The 23885-nt window shown below is 40.3% G+C and overlaps 1 protein-coding gene across 1 annotated transcript in view; it reads right to left on the reverse strand.

Moving 5' to 3' along the window:
* Window positions 1-23885, reverse strand: part of LOC100767606 (ATP-binding cassette sub-family A member 13) — a 406786-nt gene that overhangs the window by 114861 nt on the left and 268040 nt on the right. The window contains exons 47-49 of the mRNA XM_035452975.1: window positions 23708-23826; window positions 21335-21422; window positions 15268-15379 (exon numbers count right to left, since the gene is read on the reverse strand). Of these exons, the coding sequence (XP_035308866.1) occupies window positions 15268-15379; window positions 21335-21422; window positions 23708-23826 (319 nt within the window). The remainder of the gene's footprint in view (window positions 1-15267; window positions 15380-21334; window positions 21423-23707; window positions 23827-23885) is intronic.

Here is a 23885-nt window from a genome sequence, read left to right on the forward strand (position 1 = left end):
GAACATAAGAAGCATAACCCAGAACCCTCAAGTACCATGACATCTCTCTGCTACTGTACCCCTCCCATTTGCTCCAGCCTTTTATTTTACCCCACATTGGGATCAGTCACACAACCAGGTAAGCTCTGGTCTAAAACCGAAAAAAAAATAATAATGGGAATTATTTGTTCAGAAATTCTCCTGAACAATGTCACAAAATAATTCCTATGATTCTGAATTAATGTCCAGGTACTCTTTTCCTGGCATCCACTCTATGGGTATGACACCTGCTGTGTGGTTTTCTCAATCCTGGACTTGCACAGCCTTCAACAACTGAATTGCTAGAGTTGTCTAACTGACTGGCAGGATTGGTAACACCCATGAGTCTCTCTCCTGTTTGTCTTCCATGATGTGATGCCCTACCTCCCTTTGCTATGCTGCCTGCTTGAAGTGCTGACTCACTGGCAGGCAGAATTTCACTTGGTGGCTAGCCTCATATTGGCCAGCTTCATACTGACTAGCCCCACCAGGTAGCCACACACCCAGTCCCCTGCAACCTGCAGGTTTGTGATCTCCCAAACAAAACCCATTATTAGTCCATAGGTGTTCTCCCTTCAGGATTCCCATTATCCCAGTCACCCAGACTCAAAGGTGAGTCCCATCCCCTCCTCATTTGTCTCTGCCACGTGTTCAAGCTCCCCAGTTGTGTTACTTCCATTTTGCCCCCTGCCCTGCCACATAGTCACAGTGCTCATGTGCACTAGCTCCTTGCCTTGGTGGCCCTGAACTCACATCATCTCTAAGCCTTCCTCTCCCCAAGCTCAGCATGTATACCAGCCCCAACAGTCTACAGAGTGCTTTTCTAAAAGAAGAAAGGAAAGCAGGGAGGGAAGGCGGGAGGGAGGGAGAGACGGACAAAAGATAGAAAGAAAGAAAGAAAGAAAGAAAGAAAGAAAGAAAGAAAGAAAGAAAGAAAGGGAGAGAGAAAGAAAGAAAGAAAGGAAGGAAGGAAGGAAGGAAGAAAGGAAGGAAGGAAGAAAAAAAGAAAGGAAGGAAGAAAGAAAGAACATGAAAGGGCAGGGGGATGGAGAAAAACAGAGCAAACATATCCTTCACCTCCACACAGGTTCACTTTATGATAAAATCCACTGATTCCATTTGGAAAATGGGATTAGTATCATTTTCCTTCACCCTGATGCATTTTATCTTTGCCTTCAACTTCCTGATCCAGGACCCACTGACACCTCATTCCATCCCACTCCTATTCAGAAATTAATTTCATTTTTTGAAATCATTATTACATTTTCATGCTTTAGTCAAGCAAAACCAATGAATAAAAAAATGTATAAAGACTTCTCCTGTCTTACATTGGTTTTACTTATGAATTTTCAACTCTACAGTATGGCAGAAGTAAAATATACTTTGTTGAAATTATGCTTCAAAATTGAATTTTAATCTTTTCCTGGCCACTGACATTTGGTACCATTCTCAGCAGCTGGCACATTGAGCAGCAAGTCCTAACTATCCACATGATCCATCCTCTATAACTGATCTTTAGTCTGTTATTTGTTTTATATGAATTTATCACTTATCACGTTTTCAACTTATTGTGAGTTTATCAGTGTATGAGTTTAATAACTCCATCATTTAGTCGAGCTGAATCTATGTTCCAAGTTTACAGAGTCATTTTTAACACACAAATAGATGGTGAAATGATTAGATTAGTAGTTAGGCTAATTAACCTAACCATCATTTCTAAAACAGTGCCGATGAGAATGTAAATTAGTGCAACCATTATGAGACACAGTATAGAGGATGTACTTCAAAATTTAAAACCAGAAATATTGTAAGATGTAGCACCCCCAATAAAAGACTGATGAGGTCATACCCAAGGAATAAAATCATTATATTGATAAGATGTATGCATATCATGCTCACTGTGGCCTCAGTGGCCAAGATAAATCTACAACCAGTGTCCATAGAAAGACAGAAAGATGAGTAGATGTAGAAAATATGTTGTTTGTGGATATAAATACAGGCATTTGCAAATATGTATGTATATATGTATGCATATAGGATTTTTTGGTTTTGGTTTGCTTGTTTTGGTTTTTCAAGACCAGGTTGCTCTTTGTAGCAGCTCTGGTTGTCCTGGAACTCTCTTTGTAGACCAGGCTAGCCTTGAACTCAAAGAGATCCACCTGCCCCTGCCTCACAAATGTTGGAATTAAAGTCATTCACCACCACCAGGCTGATTCAATTATTTTTAAAAGAAACACAAATTTTGTTGTTTTTGCAAAAGCATTCCTGAAATAAATACATGGATAAGCCAGAAACACAGAATAAACACCACGTGATAGTGTTTAGATATGGAATTTTTAAAGAGAAACTCCTGAAAGCTAAGTGTGGATAGGACCAGGTTAGAGAGATGTTTTACTGAGAGGGCACAAGAAAATTTGTTCTATAGACAGATATAAAGCATGGTGACCAGAGGTGAAAATGGTGGAATAGATTTTAAGCATTTTTATCACACATACACATGAAGAAGTGAATTAAATGGACAGGGTTTCACAAATAAATAGAAGGGGAAAATGACAGTCCTCAGATCCTGAGCCCTTACCTGCCTGTGAGCAGAGATAAGCAGCTGGTACCCAAAAGGATACCATAGTCACTCCTCACCGATGTGTTGTTACACCTACATGAAAAAAACCCTGCATCTGTACCAAACATGCATACACATTTCCCTTTTCATCATTCCCTAGACAGTGCAGCATGAAAACTATTTGATAGCTTTTTATTTTAGTATGCATTTTAGTCACCTGGAGAGTATGTAAATTGTGTGACGGAATAATTCTAAGTTACAGGCCTGTATTACACCACTGCCATTTGAAATAAAAGATTTGAGCATCTGTGGATTCAGGCATCTATCAAGGTTCCTGACACTAATTCTGGCAGATACTTGGGGATAGTATAAGCTGTGTTCATGTGTTATGTGCTTTGAGTGTGTGTATATATTTGAGAGAAGTTCTGTCACACCAACATCATTATGGCCATGTGAGAAGAGACACTTGAAACACAGGTATCTCAGATGCCTTCTAGAGTCCAGCCACTAGCTGTGACATGCTATACTTCCAGCTAACAGTTGCAGATACCACAACCCACTTTCTCACCAGTAAACACTCCTGATTTCCCAAAGACCATATTGATCCAGCAGGAAGGAGACAGGCAGACTACATGCCAATAGTTTCTGCTTCGCATGTTCCACAGAAAAGCTGTAAATGTTCCCACAGATGGTGCAGTAGTGAAATTTTAAATTAACAATTGATGGATCCATGTTTGACCAGCTTTCATAAATATCTGTGATACCTAATCCATTGGAGTTGTTGTGGAGAGTTTTAAAATGGTGCTCTGATCATTGCATTCTGTTCCCTCATTTCTCAGTTACGAATGCATTGTCGTTAGTTGTGGCATATTTCCTGGATTGGTGTCATTTTAGAGCTCTATCTAGGAGGTAGGCAATCTGCTCACCCATCTCACTGGTGAAATGATTGATGGCTTCCACGGTGAGTAATCTCCAGTGTGCCTGGCTGTATTCTGTATACTTGCATAATGCATCTTCTCATTCAGGAACTCAGATGATGGAAACTTCACGTTAGGAGATCAATGTAAGTCAAACATTTCTTTGTAAGACAGTTTCTAGAATGGTGGATTCTTAGAGGAAATTGGAACTTCGGGGAATGGTACAACCCTAACATACCTGGTATTTCAAGCTTGCGGTAAGGGTTCCATTTTCCTGATATCAGCAGAGCCCAATCTATGGTAATCTAACCTAACTCCTACCAAGGTACAAGAGCACTAAAAATTGGGCATCTGTGCAACAATCAGGGTAAAGTATACAGTAGAGTTCCTAACAACATGCACAAACAATCAAACCTTCACAAGGCTACAGAAGAGCAGTTCATACATGGAGAGAGCTCCAGAAGAGCCCCCAACCCTCCACCCCAGTAGGTTCCATCCTTTCTTTCCCTCCCTCCTTTGCATGCTGCCTCCACCTAGACCTTAAAAATATGTCACTGGAGAGGCCACAGACCACTGCTGGAACTGGGACTTTCCTTTCCTTCCAAGGCATCTCACTTGACTAACTCAAAGAGACACCACTTTTCATTTGATAAATGGCTTTAGAGTTCTACAGTTTATATATTTTACAGAGTTAAGAATTTCAGTGGAATACTATTTAAAAGTTCACATGCTCCATATGACCTTACAGGACATCTTAATATTCCTGGAAAATAGGACCTAGACCATGCTTAGTGTAACAAGAGCCCATGGCATTTGTAACACCACTCACAATTCAAAAGTGAGAGGATGGGAATATGGATACCTTCATCAGGAATACATGCAGAATTATGAGGAGACACTTGTCCCACCAGTGTGGTATATATTGTGTGGTAATTAGACCTGGTATAATGTCATATATATATGACATGTACTGAAGCATCATGTGGTGCCCCATAAAAAAGCATAATACACTTTTATCTATCCATTTTTACAGTAATTCTATTTCAGCTTAATAAACAAACGCAGGCTATCATTTCCTTCCATCTCACATTATCGCCACCCCTAGACATTAACCAAAGAAATTCTCTTTAAAACTCAAGATACAGAAAAAGATATTCAGTTTTAAGGTTTAGAACAGACAACTCTGGTGTTGCTGTCAGAAAGGTAGTTAAGGCTGGTGTTTGCTGCCAGCTTTTGGGAGACCACATCTAGCTCAGGTTAGAATAACACATTCTGCCCATGTTCTAACTTGGCTGTGGAAATCAGAGCACTGGGCACCAATTGTTATTTGTCAAGGACCAAGCAAAGATTTGATCCTGCTCCATTTCAGGCCAGATAATTCATTCAGAGGTGTTGTTACACCAGCTAGCAGAAGCAGAGTGATGGGGCAGACAAGTGTGCCATCACTGAAGACATTACATCCTGCCACAGGGAAGCCTTTGTGGTATCCTAGGATGTCAACCAGAAGGTACCATGTAGCAGGATGGGGGTTCTGGCAGCACTGAGTACAGTGGGTTACAGTACACACACACACACAGACACACACACACACACACACACACACACACACCACACCACACACACACATATATATAATATATATATATATATATATATATATGCTTGAAGCTTATGTGGTATCTGGGCTGACAAGCACCAAGTGGGTTTTTCATTTGTATAGCAACTAGGTTTCACCACCACATTACCAGTTCTCAGAATCCTATTTGTTTTTGTAGCACTTCTACAAGGTTAAACATACTTTAAAATTAAACTAATATTACATTAAATTGGATGTAAGAAGATTTTATGTGTATTTTGCAAAGACTGGAAAAGGTTTGGAGTTATTTAAATAGACAATGTTTGCATACATTTTCTCAAAAATAAGAGAGTAATGAATAGGGAATGAACTAGGAAACACAGGGGAACATGGCTGTCTCCTCAAGGCCTTAGGCCTCTACCAACAGGGAACACATCCAGCTGCACAGCCTATCTCCCACACCCTCACACATTCTCATGAAGTGAAAATTTAGAAAGCAGACCCCGTTCCGCAGACCAAAGGAGAGAGAGGGCAGGGTTTATGACATGTCTTCAGTACCAGGGGCTCCATGTAAAGTAAGAACTCCTCCAGTGGGGCCTTCTATGGAGAAAGGGTATGGGGATTGGAAGGAGAATTCAGATAGGGAATGGAGGCAGAAGAAGGTTCTCCTGACTGACCCTGTGATCAAGCAGAATCCGTAGCAGAGTGAGAGGTGCGACTCCAATTTTCTGAATCTCCATTTAATCCCTGTTCTTGGAGGCCAGAAACATCATTTACAGCCTTTGATGTCCTAGTGTGGGAGCTGCGTTATCACAGGGAACAATCCCTGTAATTGGGGTATTATTTTCTTTGTATTCTGTTATTCAGTATTCTGCTTAGATTACAATGGTACTGTGAGAACATCTTGGGCTGCTGAGGCTGGAAACAAGGCCAAGAGTCTTAAAGCAAAGGGCCATGGCCTCAATGTCACAATGGAGAGGATGGGGCTCATATCTCTTGCCCATGTCACTTCAAAGGTTTTCAAATGATGTTTGCATGTGCACTTTAAGGACACTTGAATCATTTTTCTTTGATTATTCTTATCATTTATTTTCTGTTTTTTCCCCTTCTAAGAATTGGCCCATAGCAATGTATAAATGTGTAAAATTAGTCTTCTCATTTAGTATTCTCATTATGGCTGCATCTGTTATGGTTTCTAGACTGTATATTTGTCATTTATAAAAATGCACATCTGTGCCTTTGTACAATATCCATTATGATGGAGAGATACTTAACACATTGTGATTCAAGTTATCACATCAGGGTTCATGACTTTTATAAATGTATATCTTTGGAAGTATTAATGCCCAGATGTCTGTAACACTGACATCAAAACACCTTCCTTAACTTCCATGTATGCGGAAAAGTTTTTGTTCTTTTAAATCACTACTCTTTTAACTGTGGATCACAACCCATATGAGGTCATATAACTAAATGTAGGGTAACAGAACATATGGCAACAGTAAATAGATTTCTGTACAGGCAAATAAGCAAAATTTAATTAATTCAAAATAAAACATGATAAATCTGAGACCTCCATGTTACAGCACAAGTGTTTCACTACTTGTTTCTGTGATAAATATCCTGACAAAAATTATTTGGAACAGAAAGGTTTATTTTAGCTTACAGTTCCACTTGTCCATCAATCATTGTAAAGAATTTAAATCAGACAGACACATAGTATCTATAGTGTAGACCAGGGTGCAATGAATTGATAAGTGCAAGCTAGGACTGAGCTTTCTCCATCATGTACAGTTCAGGGTCTCCTGCCTAAGAAATGGTGCCATCCATGGTGGTGAGAGATTCCAAATTTAATTAACATAATAAAGATAATACCCCACAGACAGGCTCACAAGCAAGCTTGATCTATACAGCCCTTGAGGTTTTCTCACTAGATGGTTCTCAATTATGTCCAGTGGACAATTAAAACTAACCATCAATCACAGGTTTTCAATGTAGCCTTAGTCCTGAACAGACAGCTTGCACACTCTGTACTGTGCATGCTTCCACACCACAAAACTCCACAAATGGTTGCCTGAAATGCCTTGGCTCAGATTGGTAAATAAGGAATTACAGTGACTTTGCTATACATAGAAAATATTATTTCTTATAGAAATATGAATATGTAATTATGAAAAATACTTTTAATACTTTCTTATCATCATTCCTCATCTTGTAAGAATTAAGGCAGTGTGTGTCCTCGGGTGGTACTATGTACACTGATTTTACAATTAGTTGTTTGAGAGTTTCTGACTTGAATTTCATTAGGAAATGAATAAACAAAACTAGATAAACAAGATGGCATCAATGAAAACACTTCTACAGAGTAAAAGAAATTATCAACTCAGTGAAGACACGACCTACAGAATGGGAAAATATTTCAAACCATGCATTTGATAAGTAGTGCATATCAAGAATGCACAAATAACTCAGCAGCAAAAAGTAATCAATTACAGTGGTTTTAAAAATCAATATTTTTAAAGACAATATATGAATTACCAATAGCATATGAAATTAAAGAAAATCTATGATTCCAGAAATCATCATGGAAATGCAAATGAAAACCATAAGGATATAAGGACTGACTCCAGTTAGCAGGACTGTGGAGCTATGTCAAAAAGACAAATGGTAAGCTTTAGCAAGAACGTAGAGAAAGAGGACCAAAACACTGTTGATGAAGTGTAAGTTAGGGCAACTATTTTGGGAAACAACATGGGTGTTCCTTAAAATTTTTAAAGTAAAGATGTCCTGTGACCCAGAAATCCTTCTTCTTCTGTCTGTCAAAGGGATATGTGTGCTTTCATAACCACTGTGACACTACTCACAATAGATAAGACACAGAATGAACTTGGGTGTCCATCAACTGACAGGCAAAGAACATGTGGTATTTTTATGCCAAGGGCTATTATTCAGAAATAAAAAGATGAAATCCTCTCATTAGCAACATGAATGTGTGTATAGAATATTATGTTGAGTGAAATAAGAATAGGTGCAGAAAGAAATACAAAATATCATGTCCTGAAGCTACAAAAAAACATAAACAGATAATGACAATCCACAGTCCTCACTGCTTCCATGTGTGCAGGTGTTAGCGATAATATTTGTTGGCTACGGGTGGATTTTAGAAGCTATACCCTGTGGGGGCAAGAGATGAGCCATTAACTTGTTCTGATAGGTGGGAGGCCCTCAGTGGAGCCTAGTCACACATGAGCTGGATCTTGGACATTGAGCAGAAATGAACGGCCTTCTGTTAAGGTGCTAGATAGTGAAGAAATCTAGTTGAGGGTCCTCAGGGCCAATAATCCACTGAGTATAAAAGCCCTGTGATGTCAAACCATGTGAGAAGGCATGAGAAAAGATAACTGAGATCTCAGTCTGACAGCATTAAATCATTGCTGTTTAGATGCATGGGCTTTATCCTGAACACACATAAGAGGCACTGAAAGGACCCAAGGAACATGGGTTTCTGTGAGGAAACCTCAGAAATCTATGGGACCTTCTGTAGAAGCCCAGTATTTATCCCTAGCATAGGTGTGGATTTTGGGAGCCCAGTCCATATAGAGGAATATTCCCTGAGCCAAGGCACACGGGGGTGGGCCTAGGCCCTACCCCAAAGAAATCAAAAGACTCTGATGACACCCTATGGAAGGCCTCACCATCCAGGGGGAACAGAAAAGATATGTGACAGATAAGGTTTTAGTTCGGGGGGCAGGTAGGGGAGGACGGGTGGGAGAAGGGAAATGGGATTATCATGTAAAACAATCCTGTTTCTAATTCAAATATAAAAAAGTTGGAAAAAAAAAAGAGGCACTGAAAGTTCTAAGGATTGGTCAAAAAGGACAATTTCAACATTTTTGAAACACTTTTCCCAACAAAATGTCAGCATTTGATTGCACTTTGATTGTTGAATCAATACAAATGGAATTCTGAAAAAAAAAGAAATGATTTCAGAGAAGAGGAGCTAGGAGGTAAAAGCACTTAGACACACAGTACGTGGCAGAAGAGCTATGTGGGGTGACCTGAGAAGGGCACACAGGCTTGGAGATGTTCCTTGATTTTCTTTTTTAATTACTTGACCTAAGTGTAAGATAAACACCTAGGTATCACTGGAAGAACTTAAAGAGAGTGAGTAGCAGCCCATGAATATTTAATAGAGATAAATTTTCATGCAAATGGGACTGTGATTTGAGGTGCACATATGAGACCTGTTGTGGATGTTGTTGAACCGTTAGCTGGGACAGAACTACCAATGGGCAGAGTGCTGGGTCAGACCAGGAATAGCCTGTGGATCATCCCTGGCATTGTGGTGCATGTCTGTAATCTCAGCCCTTGGATGATGTAAGGAGAAGGATTAGGAGGTTGATGCTATCCTCAAATATATAGTGGGTTGGGAGACCAACCTGGACTATATAATACCTTATCTCAAAATAAAAACAAGAAAAAATTTAAAAGAAATAAAGGCCCCATATGGAGCCATCTACAATCTCATTATGTACTTGTGAGACTGAGGTGGTGGTGGTGGGGGCATAGTGAGTTCCATCTGGATTTCATAGCAGGGTCCTATCTCCAAATCTCCAAAGAGGGGCTATGAATTAAGGATAATACCATGTCTAGAAAGATATTTCATCGGTGACCTCAGACATGGCCACAGAGTCCCCATGGTAGGCTACCTAAGATGGAACTATCTAGGTAAGTGCCCTTGGCACCTAGGGCCAGGTGGGTAGTAATAAAAGAACAAAAGAGTGTACCCTTGGTGTTACAAGGACAATTGTAACTGACTGACAATATAATATGCAGGAAAAGGCAGATTCCAAATCTAGTCTCAGCTGATGTGTAGGTTCCCTTAGGATTCTGACAAATTCCTCTGATAGCAAATGTGATTAAACTGCTGACATGAATTTAAAAGAAGGAACAAAGGGATGGAAATACCTTTCATTCCACAGTCCTGTCATCTTTGCTGAGCCCCAAATATCCATACCAAACTCCAAGTGACACCTGAAGAGTTGTACTTTTTGTAACCCAAAAATGTCCTGGTTCCTGCTACATTAGAGCAGATGAATCCCTACTGCACTGATACACAGGAAGAGATAATCTGTCTTGGAAATTCACTTTGAAAACCACAGCTGGTTCACCTGGACTAGCACCCATCATCCAGTGCTTCACAAACTGGCTCTATGGAAATGGACTAGAAAATTCAAACTGGATTCCACTGAGTCCCATGCTTCAAATATGGACTCAGACAAGCTAATGAGATCACTGGGATGAGAAAGCCCACTGTAGGTTCTGACAAACCAGCCTCCTTATGAATGGACAAGAATGAACTCTTCAAGTTTCTTTATCTCTAAGACAAGAATGCCCATACTGGCCAACACAACAATCAGAGGACTAACCAGGAGTTCCTGATGTTGTCAGTATAGTTCAGAGACCTGTGTTTTGGTTTCTGTTATCTGGAGGCTCCTGAACCCTTGTGTTATGGGGCTTCTGGCATCAAAGCTGAGTATAAGACTAGGCCTCTATTATCAACCTCCTCCCCTGGCTAATCTCTGCTTTCATTATAATATTAAGCTCACAGATCTAGCTCTGTCCAATTCCCACATGAATGGGCAAGCGGAAAGGGATACGATAGAATATTTTTGCTCAAAGCTTTGCTAGTGGGAGTTCTTAGTCAATATTTTAATAAGAACTCACAATGTACCCTCCTGCGGTGTTGTCTTCTGTGTTCCCAATTTATTGCACAGAACTTCCTTTCCAGCACTGAGTGCATAAACAAGTCAAAAATTGAAACTTTGATACAAAGAAAACAACAAAATATCTTTAGAGAAATTTCCAATAACAGAGAATAAATGTGTTTTTGTAGTCCAACCCAGCTTCTCAACAAATGAAGAGCCCACTGCTGTAAGTAGATGCTTCTGAGATGACCATCATCAGGATGCCTGGTTATCTGACAAGCAGTGCAAACATGATCAATGGACAACTGTGGTCCAGGCAGCACTGCTCTGGTACCCTCTACACTAATCACCCATGTTCTAGTCAGTAAAGTACAGATCCTACATATAACAACACCCCTCACTGCACGCATGCCTCCAAAGCAATTCTGAATCTGCCTACCAGGCCTCAACACTGCTCTCTGCAGAAGCACACCAACATTTCCTTTGGCTCTCTCCCCAGTGACCACAGTGCCTCTAATGTGTGCTCTTGTGGGTGGCATGCCCCCTTCCTTAGAACCTGTGAGTATAATAACTCACGCCTCACTGGGTGTTGGTGGCAACACGCCCTTAATCCCAGCACTAGGGAGGCAGAGGCAGAGGCAGGCAGATGTCTGTGAGGTCAAGCCCAGCCTGGTCTACAGAGCAAGTGCCAGGAATAGGTTCCAAAGCTCCACAGAGAAACCCTGTCTTGAAAAGCAAACAAACAAACAAAAATAACCCACCCTTCAAAGTCAATTATCTCCTTATCTCTTTGTCTCACCCTACCTGAATCATAATACAACCAATGTTTTGAGAAACACTGTAAAATATTTGCTCAAAAATAAGCATTTGCAAAAATGAATAATGCATGGTATCATAGGCCTCTAATGGTAGAAGACAGAAGGATTATGAATTTGAGGCCAGGTGGGGATATATGGAAAAATTTATCGAAAAGAAAAATTTAAGGGAGAAACACACACTCACACAGAGAGAGAGAGAGAGAGAGAGAGAGAGAGAGAGAGAGAGAGAAAGAGAGAGAGAGAGAGAGAGAGAGAGAGAGAGAGAGAGAGAGAGAGAGAGAGAGAGAGAGAGTGCATATTAGTTCTGTGATATACAGTTGCCTTTGGGTTCTTATGGTTCCCAGGCCTTTCCTGTTTCCTGGAAGCAGCCTTTGTCCAATTCTTCTCTATGCAAGGCTGACTTGAAATACTTCGTTTTCACCAAGAATCTCACTGCTTCTTCCTCTAGTACTTCAGCTGTGACATGCACTTAGAGCCTGCAGTTTTCTGCCCATGGCATCTGCCAGTCTGCAATCCTCCCTTGTGACATTAACATGCACCCACTGCTTGCTGGCTTCTTTTGGTCTGACATTTGAGCATCTTTTGTTATCAGAATCTCATATACACACAGCACAGAAACCAATATGACACAGCGGCCAAACTCTCAGGCAGTTTATAGACAGTGTAGAACAGACTGCTTAGAATTCTGGTGGTACTGCTTTCTCCAGTTCACACACAGACACGTGGACTAAGCTACCAGTTCTCTGAAACTACAGCAGGACACACCAAAGGTAGGTGGAACAAAACCAAATAAAATTCACATGCAGCCCCTTACTTTTTCTCGATTAGGCATTTGTTTGGTCTCTTGTCACTCTTTGCTTTCCATTGCTCTTAGAAAGGTCCATTTAGTCCATTTCTAGTTTTTCCTGTAATATGTCACTGGGGGAGCCATGGCCTCAAGCTTTCTACTCTGACATCTTGCTGATGACTGAGACCACTTTCTTTGCTGTAAAACAGTTCATCACTGTAGGTGCTGCAGTGGGAGAGAAGTTCCCACAGATTAAACCATTTGCACCTATTTGTTGCCAATGAACCTTAGATAGTGGTGACTGGCTATGCTCCTCCAACCAAACCCAAGAGAAGGTGAGGGAGTTGGTCAGCAGCAGCCTGCAGCACTGGAGTACAGTGGAACAACCAGATGATAAAGAGGCCCATGCACACCACAGTAGGAAGCTGATAAGGGCCAGAAAAATACAAGGGACATCAGAGGAGAGAAAGCCTAATGCAAACAGAAGGGAGTGGACAGGAAGTAGGAGGCACAACAGTTAGTTGCCCTTCCAGATACTGGCCATGGAGAGCAGATGGCAGCTTGATATCCTGACCTGTTCACTTGCTGAATATGCAAGTCAATCCTGGGGTTGCTTCCTTGATTACCTTTACCTGTCACTTTTAGAGGAAGGTTGGGACCAAGGCTGTTTGTGGTTGCTCTGATTTCTCCTCTCTAGTTTTCTGGCCCCTACTGCAAAGTTTCACCTACTCAAGCAGTATCAGCTCCTGGTAAAAGCATTTGTGACACCTCTTTCTCCTAACATTTCTCAAAGGGCTGTCAGTTCTGACATCAGTCATTCAGCCCAGAAGTGCAAGTTTCTGTTTGAGCTCTTAAATCCTTTGTTACCCCCATTCCCAGTGCCCCAAACTTTCTCCCATCTTTTTGAACTTCAGTGTCTTCTTTTCTCCAGATTCACCAAAATCTTGCCTAGGTACCTTTACATTTAAGAAGCACCTTCCTATGTTTCTCTCATTCCTTCTTACATATTCTTTTTATAATACTATTCTTATCTTCGGTATTGGGAAAGATTGTCCAACTGATTTACTCTTCCTGAGGAAGGCTACATCTCTCCTTCTCAGCTCTCTTTAGTTGTTTACAGTTCTTTGTGAAGGCTTGAGGTCTCAGCCTCATGGGTTCTTCCCCATCCAGGTCAGCATATTCACTAGTGCCCTCCTTGTTCAGTTCATGTTTGGGCAGTCCTATCAGTAAGACTTTAACGGTGTAGCTTCTGATATTACTAGGAGACACAATCTCACAGGAAATTCCCTGAACCTCCGGCTCTTACAATATTTCCACCCCATCTTCTACAATTTTCCCTGACCTGGAAAGAAAGCACTCCTGGTATTGGAAGCCTGGCCTAATATGAGAGTGAAGCCATTGTTATTGGAGGAGAATCTACAAGCATTATTTTACTAAAACAAGCATAACCCCTAACAAAAATCTATAAGCATCTGTCCTTATACCCATAGATAAAGGCAGTCTTCATACTTCATCAAGCAAATGTCTCTGCTCAACAGATGGAGACCATTACAGAAAACCACAAAGTGCAGAGTTGTGAAGCCCAGTCTCAATGGAATTATCCACAAAACATTATCTTACAAATTTTTACATGAAAATTAAAAGAAACCATGCATATTTAACCCTTCTGGAGTTCCTGATATTGTTTAGACACTTAGTAAACATCATTCTTTTGTCCCTACTCTGTTTGGTTTCATAACTCTTTTGTGCTTCTCTTAGCCATACACATTAAATATGTGGTATTACCCACTATCATTAGACATCATTAGGGTATTAGAAAACAAGTTTATCTTATTTTAAATGGTTTTAGCAGGCTGGAGGCATAGGGAGAGGTAGAGTACTTGCCATACGTATGTATAAGGCAACCACAAAACCCAACACCACAACAAAAGTAAAAAGGTAAGGTTACTGGAGACATGGCTCAGTGGTTTATAATATTTGTTTCTCTTTCAGAGGACCTGGATTTGATTCCAAGTACTGAAGTGCTGGCTCACAACCATCTACAACTCTAGTTCCCAGAAATCCAATGACCTCTTTTGACCTCCTAGTGCACAAGACATGCACATGGAACAAATATGAAGATAAAACACCATATAAAAAGAAAGAATAAAAGAAAGCAGGTAGGAAATGTGGAAGCAAATATTAAAAGCAAGTAAAGGGAGCCAATTCAGAGTAACTGCTCAGCACTGACCTCTGTGAGCAATGATGCTTCCACAAGCATAAATGAAATAAACTATAACATGTGTGACCTGTTGTTGCTTATGCTTCCTGACTTTTTCTTCTTTATATAATGATACTGAATTAAGTTGATAAATTATTGCTTCTCTTCTCAACTAAAGCTGGGAGATTCCCCTAAACCAAGAAATAAATTCTGGATACCAAAAATGGACCTAAGCCATTTACCAAAATGAGAAAGCATAGGTAATCAGTCAGTGGTTGACACAGGGGATTGATGAGATGAGGGGCCAACATAAATCAAATTACAATGTTCACTCTCACAATTGTAACACATTAGGGAAATCTTTTATTCTCCACTGCAGTATTCCATATGGTAATATCCTTAAAATTGAATTCATCTTTGCTTCTATGTGATATTAAACTGCAGAATAATTTTTGAAATAGATTCTGAGAACACCTTTAGTTTCACAGACAAGGTCACAGTTCCAAGAAGTTGGACATTTAATGTGAGAGATAGAGAGCCCAGAACTTGGTGTGATTTTATGCAGTCAATGTCTGATACGGAACTGCTCATGATTCTTCATTTTCCTAGTTTGCACCTTTCACTTTTAAAAATGCTATTAGGTTGAAAGTAGTCAGTGACATTGCATCAAAAACTAACATTACCATATTGTCTCCAGTCTGCAGCATCAGGGGGTAAGTTTTGCCATAAGATCAGGTTGTTGAGATGATTTAGGTAGGAAGGGAGAGAATGGAAACTCTTCTGGTTATACCACACCTGAAAGAGAAAGAGATGATGAATTTCATGAAATTGGCTCTTAATTTTGTTCATGTGTCACTAAGCTTCAACAGCACCTGAACACAGGCCTCAGAGCAGTGTTCCCTCATGGCTGATAGTGACAGCCAATTCCAGTCTGCTAATTTTATATTTATCTCAAGCATATAATTTACAGCTAAAAATAGATTAATTTTCCCCAGAACAAATGCAAATGTTGCTTTATAATTATAGTCTCACAGGATTTGGGACCAAAGCCCATTATTTTTTTTTCTTTCTCAGTTGGTAAGCTAATGAAATTTGACCTGCAAATTAAAGGCATGGAAGATGATCAGAAAAAATGATTACTTTCAATTTAATAACTGCACGTGGAACATTATTTCTCAAAATAAATTGAATTGAATGTTTGTTGACCATGGAGAATAAAGCAATGTAACTCTTGATATGAGAAAGGTAAGGAGAAAAGAGAAAGACTATTTTTGTAAAGACCAGATACTAAATATCAATTAAAAATCACTAACTGAACAACTACTTCCTATTCTTCAAAATATGAAGATTTTAATGAAAAAATAAAATATGTATGGTAAGTCTACAATGCTAGTATCTTCAAGAAATACAACCTGTCAGCTAGTATATTTGGGCCTTAATTCATCTGTGGTAGAACAAATAGCTCTAGCAATGTTGTTTTGCAACAGATAATCTGCTTTGAAAAGGAAGAGCTGTCCCACAGAAAGTTAGCCCTCAAGGAGCCCTCTCAAGTTTACACACAAGTTTATACAAGTGAGAGCTAGACCTCAAGTCACTTTTTCGCCATCCTTATGAGACCAAGAATATCCTACAGGGAACAGCTAAGTAATAAAATGCTATAAACTAAAATAAAAACCTACTAGCATACAAGCCAATATTTCCCAATTCTTTCATTTTAGTAGGTAGGAACCCTATCTTTCACACAACTAACTCCTATTTCCAACTGCTTAAAAGTCATCTTTTAAACTGCAAGGGAAAGGAAGACATCTTGAAGCCTATTAAACAGATAAGTCAAGATATTCTATGAGTGCTGCATCTCTGTCTAAACATAATAGCAGAGCATGGGCAAACTCCACAATCCTGCAAAACAGATTGAGGCCTGAGTGCTGGGATGGAGTAAGCACTGAGCTAAAGGATTTTGGATTACATCTCAGAAGTATGTCTACCTCTTTGGTCTAATAGACATTCCCCTCACAGTTCTGTATTGTCACACATACACATACACATGCACACACACACACACACACACACACACACACACACACACAGATCTTAAAGGCTAATATAGCCCATCAATTTCATCTAAAAGTCTTAATTCCTGATACTCATTCCACACTATGACACAGTTTCCTTAAAAGTTTAACAAATGAGAAGGGAAAAGAGAAAGATAGGGGGGTGGGGTGGATAATGTAGTCTCTGCCCTGTATCAGAAATTTTCAAATTTTAATTTTGATTTTGCCTGTCTGTTTTAACAGACTGACATATTTTGAGCTTACAATATCTCTGAACAGTAATATCAACAGCAATGTGGTAGTGTAGGGCATAACAGAGCTGGGGAGTTAGGAGCCTCCACTGACCCTTATGCCTCATCCCCCTGGGCTCAGTGATTTCTGCTCTAGAACAGTTAATAGCCCACATTTCTCAACATCCCTATTCCTTGGTCCTTTGAGATGAGACTGAGTCTGTGCTAGACCCCTTGCCTTTAACCACAAAATGAGACAATGGAAGAGGTCTGAAAAGCACAGAGATGTATGCTGCGTTGTGCATGAGGGGCCTCTGATATCACTGAGAGGACCTGGCTGGGCTGACATACTGGACGTAGACACAGTAGAACTGAGCTCAGCCCTCATACACACATGCACTGCAGTACATTCTTACCATTTTATGTGGTCTGAGTATCCCTCGGTATGTCAGTTGGGGCTTTTCCTTCCAGAAAAGGAGGCCTGTCAGTACTTCCTCACTTCCTCCTAGCTTTTTTAGTGGTTGATCTAAACATCTGCTTTTCATTGGTTCTGGTTAGTAGCCATTCCCACACAGAAGGAATTATACACATACAATATACTCAGCTTACCCTGCTGACACTCACACAAGACATAGATGGTACTATAGTGACCACTCAATCACATGGCCTCCTATAGCTTGTGCCAGCCTCCTTTAAATCCACCAATTAAAACTCCCTGCAAAAGGATTGTATTGTATTGTATACATAGCAGAGACACTGGCTGATATGTATGTTTGTTCATCTCCCTAACCTCTCCTGCTGAATTCCTCTGAGTATGTGGATTTGGAATAGGCAATGCATTTCTCAAGACAGGCAAGTAATAAAATAAGTATTTTCATCTCATGTCATCCCTTATTTGAAGGCTGTTTTCCAAATTAAATGTTCTAAATTAAGCCATCCATCTCCTTCCTATCAAGAGCCAACAGCAAGTCAACTACACACATGTTCACTCCTGTCCAATGTGAGCTCAGTCGGGATAACAGCCGCAGAACTTTGCAGACTCTGAGCTAAATAAGTGACCCTTCTTCAGAGGCTTCTGAGGTTGGGAAATCCTGAGATTCAGTGTTGGACTGGGAACAGATAACTGACAGAGCAATTAACACTGCCAGGAGGTGTGACTGTCACAGAAACTGAAAATACAGGGCAGCACTTTAAAATTAGCACCTGGGTGACAAGAGACACTTGTAGGGATTGGGGGAATAGGAGGAGAAATGTGCAGAACTGCTGGGGAAAGTGGCAAGGCGGCCACTGTGGACCACTGATAAACCTGGGTCCTTATTACACTTTGGTACCCATTTGTCAAAGTGTCACCTGTGTCTGAAGACAAAACATAGAAGCTGTGTCCCCACTAACCTGAGTTGGAGGTTTCTAAGCAAGGTGCTAAGAGATAGAACTTCGTATTAAAGAACAAGAGCTGTGCTAAGTGGCCTTCTCAAAGGGACAGAAGGACCTTGTACTTCAAGGTGTGTGCTGCTCCCTGGTAGTCTGACATTCCCCAAATCCCTGTAATTAAATTTAAGAACTCACTAAGTGTTTGCATCAACAAGAACTACAGGTGGTCCTTAATTACATAAACAAAAAGCCTAGATGCTATGCAGAGAGCAGCACCCTGGAATCAACATCAAAAGGAACTGAATGCCCACTGCCAGAGTAAGTTATAGCCCAGCTTTCTGCAGGCTAGCTGAGGGGCTGCCCAGGGACACATATCTACACATCCTCTTCACATGGAGCCATGAAGGAAGATGAGGAATGGTTGTCAGAGAAGAGAGTTGCAGACCATTGCAATGGATGGAGTGGGGATCATTCCCAGGAAGCAGTACCAGGGTCCAGCTTGGAAGCATCTCAGAGCCAGTATACCAGGTGGCATTACTAGGCACAGCCCACAGCTATCCACCTTGCAGTCATGGACTAATGCTCCAGTACTGAGGATGCTACTGATGACTTTTAGCTACTTGCTCAAGTCGTTTTTATGTTTGTTTGCTTGCTGGTTTGTTTTGTTTCTTTTTTTCAATGAAGAATTGAGTGCCTGAGCTTCCAGGAGTAGGATTTAAAGTGTTCTTGAGCTCTTCTGTCAGTTTTCTAATGAAGTGAACTCCATTTAAGAGGGCCCTTATTAATTTTTTAATGAACTAAATTTTAAGATCATCTGAAAATTTTTCCTAAGAATTTTGCAGCATTTAAACAAGTGTTTTTCTTTTCCTTCAAAAATTATTTTCTAAAACTACATTGTGCTCTGGAAATAGTTATGGGATTTATTTCCCTGTTGGCCCAAAAGTCAGAAAGTGAGAAAGTTCAGAAAGGGAAGCAGGAAGTTAATCTTGTAGGAGCAGATTGTGTTACCTCCAGATCTTTGCACTCAGGAATCACAGATAATTAAAGTGACTGAGCACAGGAAGAAAATAAAGTCGATCTGGATATACTCAGCTGTGTAAAATCATAGGCAGAAGAGAGCATATTACACACACACACACACACACACACACACACACACACACACACACACACACACACACACACACCACTAGCACACAGGTACATGCATGCACATGTTTGCATACACACACAGGTATGAGCAATGTTTTTGACCTTTTTGTGTTAAGTGCATATTATGGAAAGTGAATTTGAATTAAGTAAGATAAGAAAACTCAACGTGTGAGTGAGGCTGAGGAAAATGTCCATGAGAGGCATGCTATACTTGCTGAATCCTGTAATAGGCATCTTCACATCCAAATTTCCATATTTCCTTCAAAAGGACATTGAAAATCAACACTTGTGTCTTAGGAATATAGCCAGAAAGCTGAAGGAAAAGGCTCATTAAAGGGTAATGCCATCATTTGACAGGACACCAGCCACCTCTGGGCTCAGATAACTGAGCCCTTCATTCCTCTCCACGATATTAGATAACCCTGCTTCCTAGAAGGAAGTACATTCCCCAAAGGGTCAGACAGAGCTCATTCAAATGTCTGTAGAGAGCAAAACACTCCAATGCAGAAGAGCCATATGGACCAACAGGAACAAGAGTCAGAGCAACACATAAGCCAGTCCTATCCTACCACTGGGCAAGAGACCTGTTCTCTGAACATCTGGAAGCAAAAACACAGACATCTGATATTAGCAAAGAGTGTCTGGACTTCAATAGAAAAATCGAGGCATTGTTACAAAGAAATCAACAGGACATTTTTTTTCAAATTACTCATATTGTGACTATATCTACATAATACCTTTCAATGTAAGCCAATGGATCCATTTAAATTATTTTCCCTTCAAGTTCTGAATGCTGGGATTTATAAATCTATTTGCACATTACTTTTGAAAGAAGAGGTATTTGAAGAAGCCTCAGCTGAGGGAGGGGTTTTGTGCAGTTTCATACTATGACTTGGGATATTCTTTGGGGATTAGACCATAAAGTGCAGCTGTTGAGACTGTCTCTGGTGATTTCATGTGAAGTGTGTGCAGAGAGTTTATCCTCAGAGTAAACACTACATGCACAAAGTGCTTATGTGGATTAGCCTCTCCATTTCAAGGGAAACACAAACACCCTGCATCCCAAAGTGGAGTGTGATTCCTGGGCACATGGGAGTGGTAGTGGTTCCTGGTTCCATGGTGAGTATGTGAGCACATGGGATAACTACACACTAAAGAAAGAAATGATTTGGCCATCTCTTCGTTCACTTTCATACTAGACTTAGCTTCCTCCCCTAATCTACATTTTCCAATCCCCCCCCCTCTCTCTCTCTCACCACTCTTCTCTTTCTCCAATCACAGTAACTAAGAGCTTTAATCCTTCCATTTCTACCCATTTTCAACTCATGTTGACTGTTTTACTTAGGAAAAAATCTGTTATTTACCATTACCATTTCTGTACTCCCATTGTGGATAGATAGTAATCTATCCAATCCTCACTCTCTCCCAACTGAAGGACCTCCTACATACTCCTTGTAATTCTAACAGGAATACACCTAACTCCTAGGGTACACTTGCTAGGACACAGAAATCCACAGCCCCTAAGAGTCATCCTGAGAAATTTACAGTTGTTTTTATTAGACGGGTATGCCCACAATCTTTTTGGAAGATGAAGAGTTCAACTCCATTCATGGAGAATTCCTTGGCAACCATGAACAGTAATTGTAGTTCCATTCATAGCAACCATAGACATCTCAAAGAGTAGATTAGCCTTTAATTTCTTTAGTCTAATAGATGTAACTTTATCTAAACAAAAAGTAGTAACCAGTTTGTTGTATTTCTACAGCCTCTAAAAAAGCCAACTCATTTTTTCTCTCTGAAGAGGATCTTCATAATACAATCATTCTCAATGTTCAGTAACAAACACTGGAATTTGATCTGCTTTCGGTAAGCCCATGCACAAATATATTTGGGATTTTTGTTTGTCTAAATACTTTCTAAAACATAAGGAAATAGAATCCTATTACCTTTGCCAAAGTTCTTTGTTTTGATGTGTTTGTCTTCACATCTTCAACTTCATTGGGAATTTGTACTCCAAAAGACCAACCTCCAAGCCTGTTAGGAGTAAACATGATGTTAACCCAACCAGGATACCAGGACTTGCACTCAAAGGATAATTCAGAACCAACATTTTAGTTCCAGTTATCTCAAGATTGCTGAGTATGTCTGACCCATAGCATTACTGCACAGATTGAGTCAGCTGCTGATGAGAGTGACCCAACTTCATTCTAGTACTCAGAGGGAGTATTGCTGATGGAGAAGGAATGGGCATGGCTCATCATACTAGAAACCATATTTATTAGAATTTAGCAGGTAACAAACACTGTGGGCAGAATTGGTTGTGACTCGTAGCACTTTGTTTTAATCCATATGTATGCCCCCTCCCTTCAAATCCACTATTCAGGATGACTTAGCCCAGTGTAATCCTATAATCACCTGGTTTGGCTGTCCTGCTCTGCACCTTTTCTTTAACACTCACAGCTTGTCTTGCTCAAGAAGACATCTTGGAACTAGAGTTGGGTGAGGTGTTCCTTCTCATTTGAATTTTCCTAATACCTTACACTTCCATCCATTAAACAAATTATCATGCTGAGTTTTGTAATCATTAACTTGTTGGTTTGTCTTTCAGGCAGTTAATTAGTTTTTCCTGGGTGAGAATTATGTAATTTTATCTCCATAGGCTATATGGTATCTTATACTTATTAAGCTTCCCAGTATAGTTGATATCAGAAATAAAGGTACACATTAATATTGGCTTCTCAGTCTCTGGATGAAACAGACTGAAGAACAGTCTTCTACCATGGTGTACTTGCTGCAAAACTTAAGGGATAGGAATATGCTTCCATCTGGCTCAACTGAATTCATTCATCCACTCAACAAGCATGGAGTGGATATTTCAGATACTCCAGGTACTATTCTAAATTCTAGTCACACAACTTCCACCACATCACAAGTAGAAAAGAAAAGGAGAGGTTGTAGGATATATTGAAGGATACTAGGAGAGGAGAAAGCAATAGAGATGCAGGCAAAACAGAGGGCAAAGGAGGTCAGTGTTGAGGGCAACTGCAACATACTGTCCTGGAAAAGAAGGAGAGAAAGAAAATACAAGGTGGTATAGTATCCTAGCAACATGGACAGCCTATGGGATATCTGCATCTGTGAAGCAATGCAGTGTGTTTTGGGAACTTGGGAAATTTGACAGGATAGTTGTGGTGGTTTAAAAAAAAAAAAAGCCCCAAAGTGAGTGGCACTATTAGGAGGTGTGGCCTTGTTGGAGGAAGTGTGTCACTGTGCGGGCAGGCTTTGAGGTCTCCTTCGCTCAAGCTTCCCTCAGTGTGACTGTTAGTCAACTTCCTGTTCCCGCAAGATGAAGGACTCTCAATCATTCCCCCAGCACCATGTCTTACTGCAGGCTGTCATTCTCCCCAAGATGATGATAATGGATTGAACCTCTGAACTGTAATCCACCCCAAATGTTTCTCTGTAAGAACTGCCATAGTCATGGTGTCTCTTCCAAGCAATAGAAAACCTAAGACAACGGTGAAAGCTGCTGACATTTAAAGCAATGTGAAGCACTCATACCTATTTACCACACCTGTAGTCACACGCTGGCTACAAAACATTCAACACAAAACTTTTCCAAAATCACCAGGAATTGTAAGACATGGTTTGTTGTCAAGTTCCATTACTAGGTGCTACACAGTAGAGGAAATTTTAACAAGAGCCCATTATTTCATTATGCCATTAGCTCCTCTGCTGTACTCCCTGACACACCAAAACTGCCACTGGCTCCCTTGCCTCTGCCAATGATGAGATCTCAATTGATACCATTTCCCCCAAGGCTTCAAAGGCTGAAAGTCAGCAGTGAAGAATCTGATTAAGGCCTACAGAGTGGTTTTGGAATTCACATGAACACCAAGGTGTGTATCAGTCTTTTGAGCTTTAATGCACATTACCATTTAGGACAATGGGTTTTTCCAAATTGCAATTGGCTCTCAATGTCCATAGCCTCCACACACCTGTGGGTTTAACCATCTACAGGTGAAAAATATTCAGAAAATAACTGTGGTTACATTCAACATATACAAATATTTTATTCATCATCAATTTTACATAGCAATTATACTTTATCAGGTACCATAAGTCATCAAGTTATGACTACAAAATGTGAGAATATGGGTGGAGTTCTATGGTAGTACCATACCACCATTTTGTATAAGGGACTCAAGCTTCTGTGGATTTGGGTACCCTCTGGATTCCTGGAACCAGTCCCTGTGAATGTGGAGAGAAAACTGTAATTAAAAACAAAAGTAAAGACCCAGCAACAGTTTTGTACACACCTTGGTTTTGCAGATGGCACCAGCAAGTACTCTTCCACATCATAGCCCGAAAGGTTGAGCAGTGTGTGTCCCAGGCAGTTGGTCAGATAAGGAGCCCCAGCACTTTTATTTGGACACTTCTGCAATTGTTTTCAAAGACATAAAATAGAAACTTTTTGAGAACCCACAATCAGATTAC

This window comes from Cricetulus griseus (assembly GCF_003668045.3).
Source record: "Cricetulus griseus strain 17A/GY chromosome 1 unlocalized genomic scaffold, alternate assembly CriGri-PICRH-1.0 chr1_1, whole genome shotgun sequence".
NCBI lineage: Eukaryota > Metazoa > Chordata > Mammalia > Rodentia > Cricetidae > Cricetulus > Cricetulus griseus.